Consider the following 21,314-nt stretch of genomic DNA (forward strand, 5'->3'; position numbering starts at 1 on the left):
GCTCTCACGGCGTAGAAATTACATAAACACCTTAATTTCATTTTTGGTTAATTTTACTATTTTAGAAATTTTAGTATTTTGTCATTTTTATAACAATAGTACAAATAGCTTTCAAGAACATTTTTGCCCGTGCTCTAATTATTCAAACATAAAAACACGAGCATTCTTATGAATTTAAAAAAGTAACATTTCAACAACGTTGTGACTTGTGACTTACCACGATAAATGTGATTTCCCTAATTATATTTACCGCTGCAGAAAAAGAGATTTGAGATTACATATAAACGTACAATTCATCTAATTAGATGGACTCTTCAATTTTGCAAATAAATATCTCCTTTCCTCTTGATGTTGTTTGCCTTACATTCATATCCGTAGTTACAAAATTTGCGTATAAAACAAGAATCCACTTTTGTCCACCAAGCGAGCAAAAATGCCTCGGCAGTTTGCATAAGAATAAAGGAAGCCATAATAGACGATTGCCCATCAATCCCTTGAATCTATATCAGAACCATTAAAAATTATGTTAGAATAAAAATTATACCACAGATAAAACCAGCGAGTTTAACAAGTATTACCATGGTACAAAGCAGTTACAGTGACAAAAGCTGTGACTTGTGGTCAATGCCGTTGAATATGAATGTTCCGGACATAGGTACAAATTGCCTTGTTATGAGCTGCGAGGAACATAAGTAATAGCTCAACTACTTCATCATTAAATAGGACAGAAACAATGAATTCATTCAAGACAATTTAGCAAGCAGTATCACTACCTGAAACTACAAAATTCCATTATCATATAGAGAACAAGAGCCTCATTTTGAATGCATGGGCCATGCATTAGGGCGATTATAAGTCGCAAAAACCCTTAAGTTCCTTAACACGGATTACTATAAATGCTTCCGGGCCAATGTTCCATGCTGATTCCAGACCACATTAGGGTGATTATATCTGTTATGGGGTGCATAAGTTAAGAGTAACAGAAAGCAGTGGCAAATGAATTCATTTATCCACCATCCATTCACAATAAATCCATCCAATTCATACATTACAAAAAAATAAACAAATGGATGGATCCAAATCATCCATTTAATTTTATGTATGGATAAATGATCCATCCGCTATTTTTAAAATCCAATGGATCCTCTAATAATACTTAATGGATCAAAATTGATCCAACTTAATAATAAAATAATTTGTGGGTAATTTTTCAACTAACGTCGACCATGATTTTTTCTGGTCGTCATCGACTGATGATGTTTAGCAGCCAATGTTGGTTGGTGCTACTTTTCAAACGATGTCATCCAAAGTTTTTCCCGCTAATGTCAGTTGATAATGTTTTTCAGCAACCGGCGGTTGATGTTATTTTTCGGATGATGCCAACTAGGGTTTTTTCGATCGACTTTGGTTGGGACTATTTTGGCCAATGTCATCCAAGAAAATTTCAGCCTACGTTGAATGATGATGTTTTCAGCCAACATAAGCCGATGCTATTTTTTGGACGATGTTGACTATGATATTTTCGGCCGATTTTGGTCATGGCTATTTTTTGGCCAACGCCAACTAGGGTAGTTTTGGACGACGTCGATTAATAATGTTTTTAGGTCAACATCAGTCGAGACTTTATCGAGCAACATCAACTAGGATTTTTTTTATCGGTGTCTACTGAGCCTATTTTTTGGCTAATGTCGATTAGGGTATTTTTGGTTAGTGTTAGCTGGAGCTATTTTTTGGCCAACATTAGCTAGGATTTTTCGTCGACATCAGCCACAACTTTTTTCTTGCTAATATCAGCTTGGTTTTTTCAGTCAAGTTGGCTGATGCTATTTTTAGGTTGATGTCGGAAAAAAAATATTACCGGCCAATGTCATCCAAAAAAACCTAGCCAATGTCAGTCAAAAAATTGTTCAGTTGACTATCAATGGAAAAACCTAGCCAATGTTGGCCAAAACCCAAGCCAAAGTCGACCTATAAACCCTTGTCAACGTCAACCAAAAAATCCTAGTCGACATCGACAAATAGCCTCAATTGACATTGACTAAGAAAAACCCTAACCGGCATCAATCAAAAAATCGCCCCGACTAGTGTTGACTAAAAAAATCCTAGTCAACACCAACAAAAAAATAGTCACGAACAATGTCAGCAAAAAAAACTAATCTACATCAACAAAAAAAGTGACTGATGTCGGCAAAAAAACATCATTGACTGACGTGGCCAATAAAAACCTAGCTAAAGATTGACATCATCTAAAAAATAGTCCCAACTGACATGGACTAAAAAAAACCCTAACCGATGTCAGCCAAAAACAATCATTGACCGACATTAACCAAAAAACCTAGTTAACATTGACCAAAAAATATTCTTAGCCCACATTGCCAAAAAAAACATGGCCAATGTCAACTAGAAAACAACCGATGTCGACCAAAAAATAATCTCAACTGATGTCTACCAAAAATTAGCCTCGATCGAGGTCAATCGAAAACAACCTCGATAGACGTTGGTTGGAGCTATTATTATTTTAGAAATTATTGTGAATGTTTTAAAATATATTATTTTTAAACTAAAAATAATTAAGTTTTAAATCATTTAATTTTGTGTATGGATTGGATGGATATTCCTCCATTAAATAATTTTTATGGATTATTTTGATCCGATCCATAAGGATATGGATTAGGATTTGTTAGAGAGAAGTCTTAAATTCAGTTAGTTTTCAGTTAGTTGTAAAAACTGTTTGTGGTTACTATTAGCTGTCTCTTCTTAGTTAGTTAGTATGCTGTGATTCTGTTAGTTACTAACAGAATCAGTTAGTAATTGTTAGAGTCAGAGTTAGGCCTCATTGTGAACTCTACTCTATATATAGACCTTTGTTGTAATCATCAAATCAATAATGAAAACACAATTATGATTTCTATCAGTTCTCTATCTCTCTCTAAATGTAACATGGTATCAAGAGCCTTCTGATTCTTCCACAAGCGTGGCAAGATCCTCCATTTCTTTCCTCTTTCCTCTTTCCTCTTTCCTTCTTCAATGGATTCCCAACCTCACACCTCGTACACCACCAATCTTGGCGACACCCAACTCAACAATCACACCTCTATCTTCTTTCAACTACAAGATTTCTGTCAAATTAGATGCAACAAACTATCTTGTATGGCTGCAACAGATTGAACCAGTCCTAAGGGCTCATCGCCTTCATCGTTTCTGTGTCACTCCTGAGATACCTCCTCAATACGCTTCGGAACACGATCGCCTTGCCAATATTGAAAACCCAGCTTTCAGCAACTGGGAATTACAGGACCAGCTCCTCTTAGCATGGCTGCAATCATCTCTTTCCCCTGCCATTCTTCCTTCTGTCATTGGTTGCAAGCACACATTCCAACTCTGGGAAAATATCCATCAATCCTTTCAATCGAAAACCAAGGTTCAGGCGCGACAATTGCGAACTCAGCTACGCACCACGAAGAAAGGATCATCTTCAATCTCTGAATTCTTGGCAAAAATCAAACACATTTCAGATTCGTTGACATCAATTGGTGAGTCTGTTTCCCTTCAAGATCAACTTGATGTGATTCTTGAAGGTCTTCCTAATGAATTTGAAAGTCTCGTAACCCTAATCAACTCAAAGATCGAATGGTTCGATTTAGAGGAAATGAGGGCCCTTCTTCTGGCTCATGAGCAGCGATTGGACAAGGCGCGTATCACTGAAGAAGCTGCATCCCTCAATTTTACTCAATCTCAGCCAAATTCAAAAACCCCCAATTCTGTGAACCCTAATTCTGCGACAGAAACCCAGATTGCTCCTCAAGCCAATTGGACAACTGGGAACTCAAATTCAGGCAATTACGACTCTCAAAACAACAATTTCAAGAACAACAATCAATCTAGAGGCCGTGGAGGAAGAAATGGCCGTGGCAATCGTGGTGGTCGTGGGGGTCGTTCCACTGTTCAGTGTCAAGTCTGTCATCGCACAGGCCATGATGTTTCCTACTGTTATCACAGGTTTAATGCTGCTTATGGAAGTAATCAACCTTATGTTCATGGCAACCCTTATCAGTATGTAAGGAACACTACACCAAATAACAACAATTGGGCTCAAAGTAACCCTCAGTGGCAGCAAGCAGCACCTCAGGCCAACTTCACTGGATATGCACCTCAGACCAATTTCACTGGTTATGCCATGCACCCTACCATGAACAACAATCTTGACACAGCTGCTACTCAGCATGTTACTCTCATGCAACCTCCTCCAGGCTCTGCTCCTCCTCCTTCTCACCTTGAGCACATATTCCTTGGCAATGGTCAAGGTTTGCGTGTCACTGGAATTTCCTCTTATGCTTTTCCTTCACCTTCTCATCCTCATCATACATTGCATTTAAATAATGTTTTGCATGTTCCTAGCATCAACAAAAATCTGATCAGTGTTTCAAAATTTGCATCTGATAATAATGCATACATTCAATTTCATCCATCTCACTTTGTCATGAAATCTCAGGACAATGATCACATCTTGCTTCAAGGAAAATTGGACAAGGCTGGACTTTATCCCATTCACTCTCAGTCATCAACTACTTCTAGTCTTTCTTCTAGACACCATTCTGTTCATTCTATTGTAACTAGTCACAATGACTTGTATTTTCAATGGCATCCCAGGCTAGGCCATACAAATCTAGACACTATGAATAATGTCTTGAAATCATGTAATATGCCTACATTCAATAAAAACAAAACTGATTTTTGTATCTCTTGTTGTCTGGGCAAGTCACACAGATTGCCTTCCCAACTGTCTCAAAGCACTTATAATTCTCCTCTTGAGTTAATTTATTGCGATTTATGGGGTCCAGCCCCCATGCAGTCCTCTATGGGCTACAAATACTACATCTCATTCATTGATGCTTTTAGCAAATATATTTGGGTCTATTTTCTTCATGACAAATCAGAAACACTTACTATTTTCAAACAATTCAAAGCATTAGCTGAATTACAGCTTAACACTAAGATAAAAGCCATTCAATCTGACTGGGGGGGTGAATTCATAAGTTTTACATCATATCTCAGCCAGTTAGGAATCATTCATCGCATTATCTGCCCTCACACCCACCATCAGAATGGTGTGGTCGAAAGAAAGCATAGGCACATTGTGGAGATGGGCCTCTCCTTACTCTCCCACTCCTCTCTCCCTTATCATTACTGGGACCATGCTTTTCATACTGCTGTGTACATCATAAACAGACTCCCTGCATCTCATAATCATTGCATTCCCCTCAAAGTTCTATTCAATAATGTTCCTGATTATAACTTCCTCAGAGCCTTTGGTTGTGCTTGTTATCCTCTTCTAACCCCTTACAACAATCCTAAGTTCCAATACAGGTCAAAAGAATGCATCTTTCTGGGCTATTCTACTTCTCACAGGGGTTACAAGTGTCTTGACAATAAGTCTGGCCGCATCTATATCTCCAAGGATGTGTTGTTTAATGAGAAGCACTTCCCTTATCAAATCACTCCACCTACCACCTGCTCTCCTAACCAAACCGTCCCATCAGCAGCTCCCCTTGGAGTTGTCAACCATATTCCCCCAAACTCCTCACACACCAAACAATCTCACACCAAACAACCAACCTACTCCTCACACACCTACTCCTCACACACCAACTACCTTTCCCAGCCACACATCTTCACCATACATCAGTGCCTCTGCCTCTCCAACTCCAACCTTACCCTCCACAGCTTCCTCCACCATTGATCCTAACTCCACTCCCACTTCCTCTCCTTCACCTACAACCAACACCCATCATATGCTTACAAGATCCAAAACTGGCCATCTCAAACCTCCTCTCTTTTCCACAATCAATCTAACAACCACTGAACCAACCACTGTGCAGCAAGCTCTTTCATCTATCCACTGGACTGAAGCTATGCAACAAGAGTATCAAGCTCTTCAAGCTAACAAAACATGGAGCTTGGTACCTCTTCCTCCTCATAAAAGAGCCATCGGGTGCAAATGGATTTTCAGGATCAAAGAGAACCCGGATGGTACCATAAACAAATATAAAGCACGCTTGGTTGCCAAAGGATTCAACCAGAAATATGGTCAAGATTACAGTGACACCTACTCTCCAGTGGTGAAACCAATCACAGTGAGAACTGTCCTCACCATTGCTCTTACTTCCAAATGGCCCCTTATTCAACTTGATGTCAACAATGCCTTTCTTAATGGGCAACTCCATGAAGATGTCTACATGCAACAGCCTCAAGGCTTTATTCAGGGGGAATCCACTCTTGTATGCAAACTTCACAAGGCAATATATGGTTTAAAACAAGCCCCAAGGGCTTGGTATGAGAGTTTGACAAATACTCTCATCTCCTTTGGTTTTCAACAATCCAAGTGTGATCCCTCTCTTCTCATATTCAACAAACATGGCTGCTGCCTGCTTATTCTCATTTATGTAGATGATATAATCATCACGGGTTCCTCCAACACTGCTATTAACCTCATTGTGAACAAGTTGAATGCTACCTTTTCTCTTAAGCAGCTTGGCACTCTTGAGTACTTTCTGGGCATAGAATGCAAGCTTACTCCATCTGGTGCTCTTCATTTATCTCAAGCAAAATACATTAGAGATATACTTCACAGAGCAGGCATGGAAGACTGCAAAGGGATTTCCACTCCTTTACCTGCAAATCTTAAGTTGTCCAAAACTGGTGCTGACCCCTTTGACAACCCCACTCTGTACAAAAGCATTGTAGGAGCCCTGCAGTATGCTACAATTACCAGACGTGAACTTGGATACTCAGTCAGCAAGGTGTGTCAGTTTTTCGCTCAGCCACTGGTCTCTCATTGGAGTGCAGTCAAAAGGATCTTAAGATACTTAAAGGGCTCCATTGATCATGGTCTCACCCTTCTGCCTGCCACCACCAGTGCCCCTCTCAGCATTAATGCTTTCTGTGATGCAGATTGGGCCTCTGATATTGATGATAGGAGGTCTACTTCAGGTGCTTGTATCTTTTTTGGTCCTAATCTTGTGTCCTGGTGGTCTAAAAAGCAAACTCTGGTTGCTAAATCTAGTGCAGAGGCCGAATACAGGAGCCTAGCACATGCTGCATCTGAAGTTCTATGGCTCCAGTCTCTTCTCCATGAGCTCAAAGTTCCCATCCCTCCTCCAATTATCTATTGTGACAACCAAAGTGCTGTTGCTATTAGTCACAACCCTGTGCTTCACTCCAGAACGAAACACATGGAATTAGACATTTTTTTTGTGAGGGAAAAGGTTCTGAACAAGTCTTTGGTTGTTTCCTACATTCCTGCACAACTCCAAGTTGCTGACATACTTACCAAATCACTCAGCAAGCATTTGTTCTACAACTTCCGCTCCAAACTCAGAGTACTTAGTACTGCTGAGCTTGTGGGGGGAGTGTTAGAGAGAAGTCTTAAATTCAGTTAGTTTTCAGTTAGTTGTAAAAACTGTTTGTGGTTACTATTAGCTGTCTCTTCTTAGTTAGTTAGTATGCTGTGATTCTGTTAGTTACTAACAGAATCGGTTAGTAATTGTTAGAGTCAGAGTTAGGCCTCATTGTGAACTCTGCTCTATATATAGACCTTTGTTGTAATCATCAAATCAATAATGAAAACACAATTATGATTTCTATCAGTTCTCTATCTCTCTCTAAATGTAACAGGATTGATCCAATATATCCATTTGTCACCCCATTATCCATATCCTATATATATGGACTTATCTAATGCAATTCCGACAAAAATCTGCAAAGCATGGCCAAAATGAAGGACCCTTATATAACTCTGATTATTGGAACTTAACACCGGAAATATTGAAGCTGTAAATGCATGGTGTCTGTCTTAACAACAATCTTTCAGCCAGTTCCTTTAATACAAAAATTAGTTACGTTGCAGCACACATGTGCACATCAGAAATTAAATTCTACTGCATGCAAATCAAAATATTACTTCAATTATATTGTATTCAGAATATGGGAATAATAGTAGTCGTGTTATTTTCATTAGAAAAAACAAAATCTCCATTATAGACGAAGATACAAGACTTGGTATAGCATCAGATTTATATATACTTGTATGGCCAAGTAGTAGTACGAGAAACGCTAGCTATAGCTATTTCAGTCAGATCTAGCTTATGTCAATATCAGCTTACTGTTTTGTGCCCATAATTGGAACCTCACCAAGGTGTGTACCTTATTCCATTGATCATTTCACATCAAGTAGCAGATTATGCTAATCAGATTGTGGACTTCCCTGATTATGATTTAAGAAGCAACATATGTATTTCCATATAGCTGCTTTACACTCGTGTTATTGACATGATCTCCATTAATAAAGCTGGCTTCGAATCCCATTGTGCAGAACATAATTTATAGTGGAGGGAATATCCTAATCTGATCACACATTTATCTCAGAGAAACTATTGGGCAAAACTTTCCTTGATCATACCAATGTGTGATCTACCCTACAGTATAAACACGGGTCTGGGATAAATGTAATTTATGCTTCAATTTAAAGCCCTTTTACATTGGCTCCCTGCTTCTACACCCCCATTTTCCCTATTTTTTTTTTTTCAATAGCATGCATAGCCACATTCACATACACCATTCCAAGCCGGTTACTGGTTAGTAAGCAATACCTCCCCCGCCCTCTCTATGCCTTAGGAGCAACCAGGGATCATTGCAAAAGATGAGAAAATAAAACAAAGACCAAGTTTAGTTGACTTCTTTTTAAGCAGGGTAATTTGTATTGAGTCTGTTATGTTAAGTTAACTTCCATGGCTTGAGCTGATGAAAAAGAAGTAACTAAACCAAGACAAGAGGCTGTAAAATTTTCCTATTAAAAACACAGGCTAGAATTTCAAACCTTGATCACTTCTTGCGATGCAATTCCTCCAACCAAAGCAGCAACAGCATGAAGCTCTGCCGCACCAAATCGACACATCTCATTGATAAGGTCCTCAGCCAAAGTGGCTCCATTGCATCCCAAGTCATTAAGTAGGCCAATTGCTGTGCTCTTTAATCGAGGTATATCTTCATCCATTGCACTACAAGACAATTACCATATAAGCAAAAAAAAATTACAATAATGAGTCATGTTATAAATAGGAAAATATTTAGAACTTCAATGGTGTGAAGCATTACCTGTCAAACTGTCCTGGAAAGCTGTTGTAATTAGCAGCAAACCGGTCAACAGCACGAAGCAAAATATAAATCCCCACAGCAATGCTGTCACAAACAGGAAACCAGCTTTTCAGCAAAACGAATCCTCTCCCACAGACTAATTCTTAATATGAAAACATCCAGAAACGTTAACTATAAAATGAACATGACCTGTAATCCTCATCAGTGAGGTACTTCTGTAACTCAGGTAGGTTTGGAGAATTAAACTCATCTTCAATTAGACGGTACCTGCAAACCTACAAAATAAAGATACAGAAGGCATCTGTAATAATGCAATTGCTCTAAATATTAGACAAAGGGAAGGAGAGAAGCCACAGGTGGAAAAATAAGCATTCCCAATCATCTGCTTAGAATATACCCAATTTACATGACTCATTCACAACAATAACAATATTCTACCACTAGAGAACTTTCTACTAAAATTGAAGGGTAAATTGCCAAATTCATCCCCAAAAGTGTGATGCGGTGACAAATAGGTTCCTAAAAGATCAAAAATACAAATTTAGTCCCTGAATGTGCAAAAAGTATGACAAATTAGTCCAATCATTAAATTTGAGAGACCAATTTATCATTAAGTTATAATGTTCAAGGATCAATTTGACAATAAATTATATTTTTTGAGAATCAATTTGACATTAAGTTACAAAATTTAGGAACCAATTTGTCATTAAATTGTCTGCAGGATAATTTGTCGCACATTTTTGCATATTCAAGGATTAAATTTGAATTTTTCATCTTTCAGGAACTAATTTATCAGCGTCTCACTTTCAAGGACGAATTTGGCTATTTATCCTATATTGAATTTTATCAGTAAGCTCACAAACTTACTTTGAGTTTTCTTGCATTTTTACAGAAGCTTTTAATTATTGACTTCGAAATGCTATTTGAATCTCTACCAATCTTCTTCAAAGTACTTCTCACTAGACGCTCTATTACAAGAAAGTCAGCCTCAGCTTTAGCGTGATAGATATTCTGCAAATTCACATATTGCCTGCAAGAACATCAATATATCGCCCATAAATAAACTAACAATCTTTATTTTCTAGAGAAAATAAAAATTACTCTGAAAATATGTAAAGAATTGCCTACTAACTCAGTAGAAGAAGTCATGTCTGGTATAGATCCTTCAAGGGGTGCCTCCCCACCACCTTCATTTGCAATGAAATCCTGCAAAAGGGTGAGAAATGTGCCATCAAACAACTAAAGTAAAGGTAAGCAATCAAGAACAATGACATGAAATGAATAATAGTAGGTCCAAAGCAGCAAAATATGACAAGCACATAACAAGTAGCAACCTTCTGTTACTACTCCAGTAGTCCAGTGTTTCAATTACACAAGTTCTAACTAATTACCATCCAATAAGAAAACATTATAATATTAAATATGTAAGAAATTTTTTCCACATCAAAGTGAAGCAAAGTCAGTTATGCAATGCCAGAAGCACCAACCTTAAGAGCTGTCACCAACACCCAAAAATCTGAAGAATTAGAGTCCACTTCAGCAGAACTATCATTTAGTATCTGTTGCAACTCCAAACCTATGAAAGTACATAACATATTAGAGAATAAAACATCTTTTTTATTGGACTGCAGAAGTAACTGTTCGCACAATAACTTATATTCTAGTTCTAGATGAATTAATTTTTTTCATAGCAAGCAAAGTATGGGTTTGTCATTTTTCAGAGACGAAGAACTCTCAACACACAAGTTTATAGTAACTTCGTTGCAAAACTCAACAAATACATTTTTGGAACCTTAATATAGTAAAATTCAACAGTTTTCTTTAATTTTATTATTCTCTCACCTCCTAGGATCCTATAAAATTTAACCCTACAAGCTCTCAGAAAACAGTCCATTATTATGCTCCTTATCCAATAAAACTAAAGGATAGAGTGATTCTCAAAATGAAGACTGACAAAGGCAAAAGGTTACAATCAATTAATCTTAAATTATCTACTTACTTATTCCTTGGGGAGCAAATACTTTGAATGCTGAATCAATAGCTTCTTTATAATTATCTTCATCTTGTGCCACCATCCCAGCCTTAAGAAACTCCTACATTGTTCACATCCAAAGCTAATCATATAACTATTACAGCAGTAGATAAAAGGGCTAAATGATTAAACAACAAACCTTGAACTCCTTTTTTTCTTCTCTGGTCAATGGAAGCCTACCGCCATGGCTTTGGGCCCACTCATCAGCCATCTTGACAAGAATGACAACATACGGTATGTGTTTATGAGCCACAGGATCTTGCACGTTCAAGTCAATATCATCTGCAAATCTGTGGATGCATACACATGCAATGAAAAATTAAAGTGAAACCGGAGAAGACCATGTCTATGGTGTATGATCTCAGCTTTATAGCAATTACATAGGTCAACAGGTGAAATTGATGAAGGCAAAACCAGATCTTAGTATATAAGGGGGAAAAGAGGCTACTTCCAAGATTTGAACCCATGACCTCCAGGTCACTTGGCAGCAGCTTTACCATTGCACCAAGGGCAAGGCTCACCCTTATCTTAGTATATAAAAGGAAATTCACCCCAAAAAAATGAAGATAAAACTACTTTATACCTCTTGAGTTTAGGCCAAGGATTATTTAACCGGAGATCATCCAAAAAATGTTCAGGCTTTGACTCAATCACAGCATGTTCCTAATAAAGCCAACAAAAAGTACTAATCAACCAAAGCATGCAAATCATGGTGATATTCAATAACACCAATGTTTTCTAATGAAGGTATTTTCACCTTTGTAGTTCATACATATGACTGTTAAAGAATTACCCAACCTGGTAGTAAACCTATTGCAATTCCAGCCATTATTTCCCTTCTCTCCTTAATACCATTTTTCAAATGGCCACATTCAATTTCTTACTTTTACTCTCTATTTGACATGTCAAATACCATATCAAAATTATGTCGGTGACAAAAATTAATATTACGTTTCCTCAGGCATAAAATTATTCCTTGAACTTGTAACATCATCAAATATACAATGAATACAAGATTATCCATTTACCAAATTACCTTCACACTAATTCGAACAAACCCTGTAAGGCCATAGGAGCGAGCAAATATCAACATAACATTCACCTCCCTGCAGATTTGGTCAAGCTTTATCATTGAATTTTCCATGAGCTGAAAGTTTATCAAGATTACCATCAATGAGAGTGAACTTCAAAAGAATATGTAAAACAATGTTTAAAAAAAAACTGAATAATAAATCTAGATATATTGTAAATTGATGAATTGATAGGTTTCTTTCTATCAAAAGGATAGACAAAAAATCAGAATTATGAGCGGAGGCACAAAATCTACTTTTATACAAAAACTCCAAGCATTTGTCTCATAAGAGTTGTCTGAGTATAGTAGCATACCTGAGTGGCAACAACCAAAGTAAATTGAGAAAAGAATGATGGATTTGTCTCAATCAATGTTTCTGGAGACTCTTCTACAAATTTTGCTTTAACTGCATCATTCAGCTCTTGAAGAAATGAGCATACACATTTTGCCTTTGACTTCCCAAGACTTGCTTCATCCACTACAAACATGGGACAAAAATCAGAACCAAAAGACATTTACAAACACATAACCAGTGTACAACAAGAAGTCATGTACCCAAAAAATTGTTTCCGAGGTCTCCCGCTTCAACTTTAGATCCATCAACTACAGTGATGCTTCCAACCCCACCAAGAACAAGATTCTTAAGTGTTTCAGAACCAGTAGGACCACAGTTAAGTAAGCAAATACTAGACTTCTCAAGGGCTGCCTGTCCTTGTTCACCCCATATTCTGCATTTCCAAATAAACATTGCAATATGGATGAGATCAGAGATGCCTCCAAGACTGCCCAAAAACAAAAAACAGTAGGAAGAGCAGAAGAGACTGTTTGGTTTGAAAAAACCTTTTCTACTTTCATTTTCAATTACAAAAATGCCACCATGTTTTCAGTTTATGTCATGTTTATAAAAGTTTATACAAGAAACAGTGAAGACAACTTTTTATTATTTTCTGTTTCTATTATTTCCTATGCAAAACTTAAACCAAATGGCCTTAAGATTTTGATTTCATACTTGAATACATCAAATTCAAAACACACATGTATGCAAAGACAAAAATTCAAAACCAAAAAAGCAGCACAAGTTAAGAATCAGCACATTTCACTCAACAAGCAACATTGTAATATCAACAAGTTTCTTCTATTTTGCAAATAAAAAGCAACTCAACTCCAATTTGCATCTCATCATACCCAGAAAAGCTCCACTCCAGTTCATTCAAGGCTCACTACACTTAATCAAATCACCAAATCCCTAACATCGTTAAAAAAAACACCAAACGGACCTTCAGCCATAGCAATTCAGCTAATTAACAGTCAAAGATTCCGTGTGAACGAACAACACAACACTCGAATGAACTCAATTCATATACCACAATCAATAACGAAACAACAGTTTTCCGCGCCATAGAGTTCGCTAGGGTTTTTTAGAAGGAAAAAACAGTTAGGTTAGCGCGAAGTGGACAAAAAATTAGGTAAATGTGGAAGTGGATAGAGAGTACCTGAGTTGACGATCGTATTTAACCTTGGGTTCTGCCATTTTTTATTTCAGTTTCTGCGTTCTTTTCTTCACTCTTTTTTTTCACTCTTTTTTTTCACTCGTTCGCTATTTATAGTACTGTTAGCTTGCTTTGCTTGCTGCAAACGCTGTGTATTGCGCACCCAGAAAATTGCTTGTGCTTACGGATTATCATTCCGTATCTACGAAAGGATTACAGATTTTTTTAAAAATAAAAAGTTCTTTATTAACACAAAAGTTCTAACCAATTAAGTTAATAGGTCAATTATGTTATAAAACAATTAATATTGTTATATATAACACTAAAATTCCTAATGTATATTTAATACACATTTACATAATAAATTTTGTGACAATTAATTTTGTTCTAATATATTTAATGCACCAGAATTATTTATTATGTAAATTTACATGTGTATTAAATATACATAAAAAATTAATACACCAAAATTAATTGTCACAAGATTTACTGTGTAAACTTATATCTGCATTAAATATACATTAGAAATTTTAGTATTATATATAATGACATTAATTATTTTATAACATAATAGGTCTATTAACTTATATGGTTAGAACGTCGTGTTAATAATCTGAATGTCACATGTTTAAATCCTACATGGGCTATTAATTTTAAATTAATTTTTAAAACATAATACGAATTTTCAATCTATATGAGTCCACACAGATTACGGATCCGTAAATTTGTAGGATAATTTTGAAAAACCAAAAAAAGCACTGGGTGCACAAGCAAATTTACTAGGTGCACAAACCAATTGTCATTCATAAGATATTCAGATTCCTAAATCCTGTCGTGAATCACTCTCTTTTTTTGTTGTTGGGCAAGAATTATAGATTTGGATATATAAAGAAGAAGTATCTATATAGGGCCCATGTTATTCTCACACCCTATTATTTATTTTCCTTAAAAATTATTGACAGAAACATGTTTTTGTCCGGTTAACATTTTTTAATACAAAATTATAATATATTTTCATTGTGTACTAGATCAAAACAAGTTTTCATTGTACCAAACCGAATAATCAAAAATCGAAGAAGAGTATCAATCTAGGGTCCATATTATTCTTACACATTCATTACTAGTGACCCTTTAGGGTGAAGCGTTATAGATCGTAGTGTATATGCTTAACGTGTTATCTAATAAGCCACTTAACGAAACCCCTCATGACATATGCTTTGGGAAGAAACCAGGCATAAGGTACTCACACACATAGGGAATATCCGGTTGAGACGCATCCTTATAGTTATAGGCAAATGAAACAAAATTGTAGAATAAATAGTCAGATTCATCCTTGAAAGTGTGATGCGATGAGAAATCAATTTTTGAAAGATAAAAAATACAAATTTAATTCCTAAATGTACAAAAGTTGCAACAAATTAGTTATGTCATTAAATTTATAAGACCATTTTGTTATTATATTGTAATATTCAAAGACCAATTTGACACTAAGTTGTATTTTAGGAATAATTGGATATTAAGTTACAAAATTTAAGGATCAATTTGTCATTAAATTGTATGTGAGACTAGTTTGTCGCATTTTGACACATTCAAGGACTAAATTTGATTTTTTTTTATCTTTTAGGAACTAATTTATTGACGCTTCATATTTTTAGGGACAAATTTAATTATTTATTCCAAAATTGTATTTAAGGATTGTTGATTGCTATTTTGTTGGATATGTCAGGCACTCGAGGGATTATAAATTTTAAGATACCTCCATATCATTCTTTGAGATAGGAAATGCCAAATCTATATACTATCTAATAAAAGAGAAATACCTGAAAAGGATGTTGTGCCCCTATTTAGAATTGTGACACATGTCACTTTTTTTGGTTTTTTGGTCATTTTGCCCCTTTATTTTTTTGCACCTTTTTTCTGCTGGCAACGCCACGTGTCACTTCTTGATTGGCGGATTTCAACTCCCAATTTAATTTCACTTAATAATCGCATGTCTTCTTTCTCTGTTTCTCTTTCTCTTCCTCAATTTTGTCCACGTTACTCTCTCTTCTTTAATCTTCTCTTTCTCTTCCTCAATCTTCTTTTCCTCTCTCGGATTTGTGTTTTGTTTCCCTTTTTGGATTTTATTTACCTTAATCCTTCGTCTGCTTTTTCCTTCCCTTGACTCCACCATTCCAGGTGGGTACTTTCTCCCTTTTTATTCATTTCAAATTAATATTGTGTTTCTGTAGAGCTGGTGCTTTCTAGAGGTTGTTTCGTTTTTGTCCTATTCGAGCTTTACGATCCATCTATGGATAAGGACTCGTGTGGAGTGGGGTTCGTGGCGGAACTGTCCGGCGAAAGTAGCCACAAAACAGTGAGTGCGACGACTTTGGCGTTTGCATGTGAGTGTGAGTATGAGTATGGTGCGTGTGGTGTGCGTTTTTACGATTATGTGTTGTTTTTGCTGTAGGTGACTGATGCTTTGGAGATGTTGGTGCGAATGACGCATAGAGGTGCTTACGGTGTGAAGCCAACACTGCAGATAGAGCAGGGATCATGGTGGCTCTACCTCACCAGTTTTACAAGGAGGTAGTATTCTATTCTATTTTATTTTTTAAGAAAACAATATATTATTTTAAATACTTTTCTATAGAATCAGACTCTTTTTCAAAAAAAGAGAAAGTTTGTTTTTTTATGATGGTAAACAAATAGTATAAATAAATAAATTAACTTTTTTCTTAAAATTTTTAAAAATAATTGATGCAACATAATTTGGGAATTATTTTTCTTATTATGTAACTACTTTTTTTTAGTACGTGCAAATGATCACATAGGAAATGTTGTAAGGTTTGCTATGGTGGTGCTTCATGGGTAGGGGTAGGAATAGGTCAGGCCGGCCTACAGGGGCCTACAACTTGGCCTACATAAAGCTTGGCCTAAACTGGCATATTTAATTAAAAGGTTAGGCTCACTTTTTTAAAAGTCTATTAAATTAAATAGACCAAGCTTAGACTTATTAAAAAGCCTTATAAGCCTGATAGGCCAGCCTATATATATTTATATATTATTTTTTGGGTACCAATATATAATATTATTTTTTGGATACAATTAATATTTTTTTAAAACTATCAGACTTTGATTACACATTACTGCTCCATAACTTCTATTCCTATAATCAAGGACTTTAATTACAATTTAGGTGTGAGTCATGTGCCTTTTTATATTCCTCATTATTTTGATTAACTTTCCTTTTTCTTTAACTTTCCTATTACGTTCATACTCCATAAAATATTAAATATTTATTGTGAAGAAGGCTTTTAAAAAGGCTATCAGGCCAGACCAGACTTTTAAAAAGGTCAGGCCGAGCCAAAATAAAAGCCTTTGATAGGCTATAGGCCAGGCTCAGGCCTAAAAAATTCATCATAGGCTAGGCTTAGGCCTTTTAAAGCCTGGCCTGACCTGGCCTATTCTCACCCCTATTCATGGGTTCCAGTTTGTGTTCCTGTTTCAAGTATTTTCTTAAAAAATCTTTTTTTTTCCACAGGGTAGCAGAAGCTCTTGATGCTAATGTTAAAAGGTGGTCAAGTCTGAAAAAGGAAACTTGAGGATGTTACCAAGGAAATTACTATATGTATGTGTAGACATTCTAAATGTGTTTAAGCTCACTGCACATGTTGAGATTGTTATGCCTTGATAGATAAGAACTTGCCATGAATCTTTCTTCTTTTTGCTTACTCTCTTGAAATTATTGTCGTAAGAATTTGGTTTGGTTACCAAAAACGAGAAAGGTAATATTTTTTGTAATATATCTCTTGTTGTTGTAAGAATTTGGTTTGGTTATATGAACCTGGTAAGCTGTAGAAAAAAGGTTAGTCTTCCCCCAAAAAATGTTCATGGTAATAATGGAACAGTTCACTAATTACTATAAATCAAACATATATACACATGCTCCGCAATGAAACAAAAAATATTGTTGCATAACATAGAAACAGAATCAGAGAAGTTAAATACCATATTATCCAAAAACTAATCAGAATGATGTGAAGATGAATGGATATGTTGGTCTTGCTTTGATCGGATTGTGAAAATAAATATATGTGAGGAATTGAATAGACTTTGCCATTTGTTGTGTATATGACACATGATTTTGGACAACAGATCACAGTTGATGCTGGCTTTTGATCATCATTTGTCAGATGCTACCCCTTCTTTCCTTTGTTTGTATTTATACAAGGGAAAAGGGGCACGGGCTTCTTTTGAAATCAGCATTATATATATATATATATATATATATATATATATATATATATATATATATATATATAAAAATTGTCCCACAGCAATACGTTTCTTTTATTTCACTTTTTTCTTTTGTTTTTTTGCTCACTTTAAATTTTAAAAAAATCGTGAGCTTCTTCGAATTCTTTTTTATTTTTCTCCAAGCTTATTCTTTTAAATTTGAAGCTATAAGCAAAGGATTTACCATTTCTTTGTGATTGCAGGTTGGCAATGGTTTATCAAAAGATTACAAAGCTCAAAAAGATTTTGAATTTGAACCTTTGTCAAAAGGCTAGGGTGTTGTGATGTGTCATCATTTTCTCCTATTTCTTAACTTTTTTGTCACCATTTTAATTACTGATTAGCCTTAATTGTCAAATTAATTATGCAGTTTTATCATTTGGGCTTACTGGACTAATTTTGTGTTTTTAATTTAATTTCAGGAGAATTATAAGCAATTGAGTTTGAATCCGGAATTGGGCTTGGACTTAAAGAGAGAAGATAATTTTATTCTACCAAATCTTATCTTATCCAGATTTTATCTCATCTAGATTTTATCTTATCTAGATTTTATTTTATCAAATCTTATCTTATCTTGTCCAGATTTTATTTTTGGGTTTGGACTTAAAAAAAAAGATTTGTAATCTTTGGGGCTGAAAACCTATATAACAACACCAAGGTTCTAGTTTTAAGGAGTCTTTTTCATTTTGGGGAGAAAGAATAATTTTAGGAAATTCGTTTTACTATTCACGTAGCAATAAAATTCGTTTTCTGCTTCAATCTGTAATTTCGTTTTATGTTTCAATCTGCAATTTTGTTTTCTACTGATTAATGGAAGACTAAGCCTCCAGCATTATTTTCTCTTAAGGATCAAGCATAGCTCTCTTTGAGGTTTTATTATTACTATTGAATTCAGATCAATTTTTTCCTCTTCACCAATTACTCTGTATTTGTTGCTATTAATCCATGCATGCTTAGTGCTTGATTAATTGTCTCTTCGCTTAATTTACATTCATGCTTAATGATCAGTTTCGTTCATGATTAATTGGTGTATGTGTTGCTTAATCACATAATGACAGCCTTATGTTAAATTTCGCTTAGTAATTTAATTTAGGGTTGGATTAAGTGGTTGAACTGATAAAGGATAAATTCTCGTAACCTAGGATAAGAGACTTGCTTGTGAATCAAGGAGAAACAATGTGTTTTAATTCTGATATTTTCTAATTAAATTTGCTCGCTGTTTAATTTACAAAAACAAACAACTCTCCCCCCAATTCGTTACTGTTTTATCACTATTTATTATGAACGTTGGTTGACCATTGCTCGTTGGGAGACGACCTAGGATCACTTCCTAGATACTGCATTTTTAATGTTTATTTGATTCGGGTACGACCTCGATCATGTTGCCTACGATATTCTATATATTTGTATTTATTGTTGTTGTTGTTGTTGTTGTTGTTGTTATTGTTCTTCTTCTTCTTCTTCTTCTTCTTCTTCTTCTTCTTCTTCTTCTTCTTCTTCTTCTTCTTCTTATTATTATTATTATTATTATTATTATTATTATTATTATTATTATTATTATTATTATTATTATTATTATTATTATTATTATTATTATTATTATTATTATGTGTACTGTGCAGAGTATCATCTCGGGAAGCTCAAGTCAAAAATAGCAAAACTGAGGATACAATTATTGGAGCCTCCAAAAGTATGCTGCTATCTATATTGTTTATATCATACTGCAATTTTACATTTTAAATCATAAAGTTTATTGTTGTTGCAGGAAGCTGGATTAGGATTTTATTTAATAGTATTGTTGTTGTTGTTGTTGTTGTTGTTGTTATTATTATTATTGTTATTATTATTATCATTATCATTATTATTATTATTATTATTATTATTATTATTATTATGTAGGCTCTAACTGAATGTCCTTTTTTATGTTGTATCAATATCTCGCTGTCGATCTTTCTCATCCTCCACCACCACATTTACCTAGCAAAATCCGGTTTTTATTTTTCATTCCAATATTATTTCATTTCATTCCCTGCTCCTTATTATTATTATTATTATTATTATTATTATTATTATTATTATTATTATTATTATTATTACTCAAGTGAAGTGACCATGACTATGCTAGGGTGTTGCCTACGATATTCTATATATTTGTAATTGGTAGGTAGATCACCATGGCATCAATTATGTTTCAATTGAATCTTCCTTGGCTCCTGCTTATTATTTTCAAATTTTTAGTTGTTCCATCCATATTGTGAATTATGATATAAATGCATGGAGGTTTACAATTATGAAAGTGATGAGAACATCTCTCAAGAACGAAAAACAAGGAGAAAAAACATGATCCTCATCTTTGAAGATCTAGACACTTTAATCTTGAAAAAGGTAATATCAAAATCATTATCTTATTAAAATTTCTCTTAAAGTTGAAATTTTTATTCAAACAATTTGATTATGATGACTAACAATTCTTTATTTGTTTGTCTTTTGATTGTTTGAAATCATGAGTATATTTTCTTGATTGATTTCATCTTATTTGCATAAAATATTCATTCATATGTTTAAGTAAAATCAATGTTCTTCATACTTGTGTTTTGATTGTTTTTTATAAAATTGATTATCTACATGTTTTAATGTTTTTGCATGATATGATATGTGAATTACATGATTGAGAATTATTCATAAAGTATTTTCAAATATAGTTTTCATAAAAAAGTACTTTGATAGTAACTCAAAACTTCTTTTCTCCTAGAAAACCTTCTGTTTTTGTTTTCTGGCTAAAATAACCACTGGTAATTGATTACCATAATAGTGTAATCGATTACAAGCAGTTATTTCTGGCAAAGTTGCTCTCTGGTAATTGATTACCATATTTGTGTAATCGATTACAACGCGTCCCTGCACCTATATATTCAAATTTCAAATTCTGAAACCTGCAACTCCTCTCTCTCTCGAAAACCCTCGCCCCCAATTTTTCTTCCAGCCATATCTCACTCAATTCTTGTCCAAATAACTCCCCACAAAGCCTAAACTTCATCTTTTTTCACTCATTTTCATTTGAACTAATTGAAATCTTGAAAAAATTCCTCAAATGGCAGAACCATCGAAGAAGGGGAAAGGCACTTCAAGTTGGAGTCAGCGGCATTCTGGGTCACAGGAAACCCCAATTCCTCCCTCCATTCCCTCTGGATCATTGTTCTCATCAGAGGAACAGCGTATACGGTACAGAAACCTCTTTTCCTCTCGTTCCATTATAAGACCCAAAATTCATAGATATGGATTTCTT

The 21,314-nt window shown here is 35.0% G+C and overlaps 1 protein-coding gene across 2 annotated transcripts; it reads right to left on the reverse strand.

Annotated features, from left to right (window-relative positions):
• Positions 1-281: 281 nt before the first annotated feature.
• On the reverse strand, positions 282-13,948 carry LOC100777973 (NEDD8-activating enzyme E1 regulatory subunit AXR1). 2 transcript variants are annotated; one of them, XR_005887594.1, is made up of 16 exons: positions 13,751-13,925; positions 12,813-12,985; positions 12,572-12,735; positions 12,222-12,332; positions 11,769-11,848; positions 11,325-11,475; positions 11,153-11,246; positions 10,641-10,729; positions 10,286-10,359; positions 10,021-10,183; positions 9,343-9,428; positions 9,154-9,237; positions 8,876-9,056; positions 774-951; positions 579-677; positions 282-500 (listed from the first exon to the last, which is right to left on the reverse strand). XR_005887594.1 is itself a non-coding variant. In XM_003539816.5 (15 exons), the coding sequence occupies exons 1-14, from the start codon at positions 13,786-13,788 to the stop codon at positions 594-596; spliced, it is 1,572 nt and encodes a 523-aa protein (XP_003539864.1). In that variant the 5' UTR covers positions 13,789-13,948; the 3' UTR covers positions 282-500; positions 579-593. The 2 variants fall into 2 exon arrangements, 1 of the variants encoding a protein (XP_003539864.1); XM_003539816.5 differs by lacking the exon at positions 774-951 and having other exon boundaries at positions 13,751-13,948.
• Between the last annotated feature and the right edge of the window lie 7,366 nt (positions 13,949-21,314).

The sequence above is a fragment of the Glycine max genome, chromosome 12 (assembly GCF_000004515.6).
Source record: "Glycine max cultivar Williams 82 chromosome 12, Glycine_max_v4.0, whole genome shotgun sequence".
NCBI classification, from domain to species: Eukaryota; Viridiplantae; Streptophyta; class Magnoliopsida; order Fabales; family Fabaceae; genus Glycine; species Glycine max.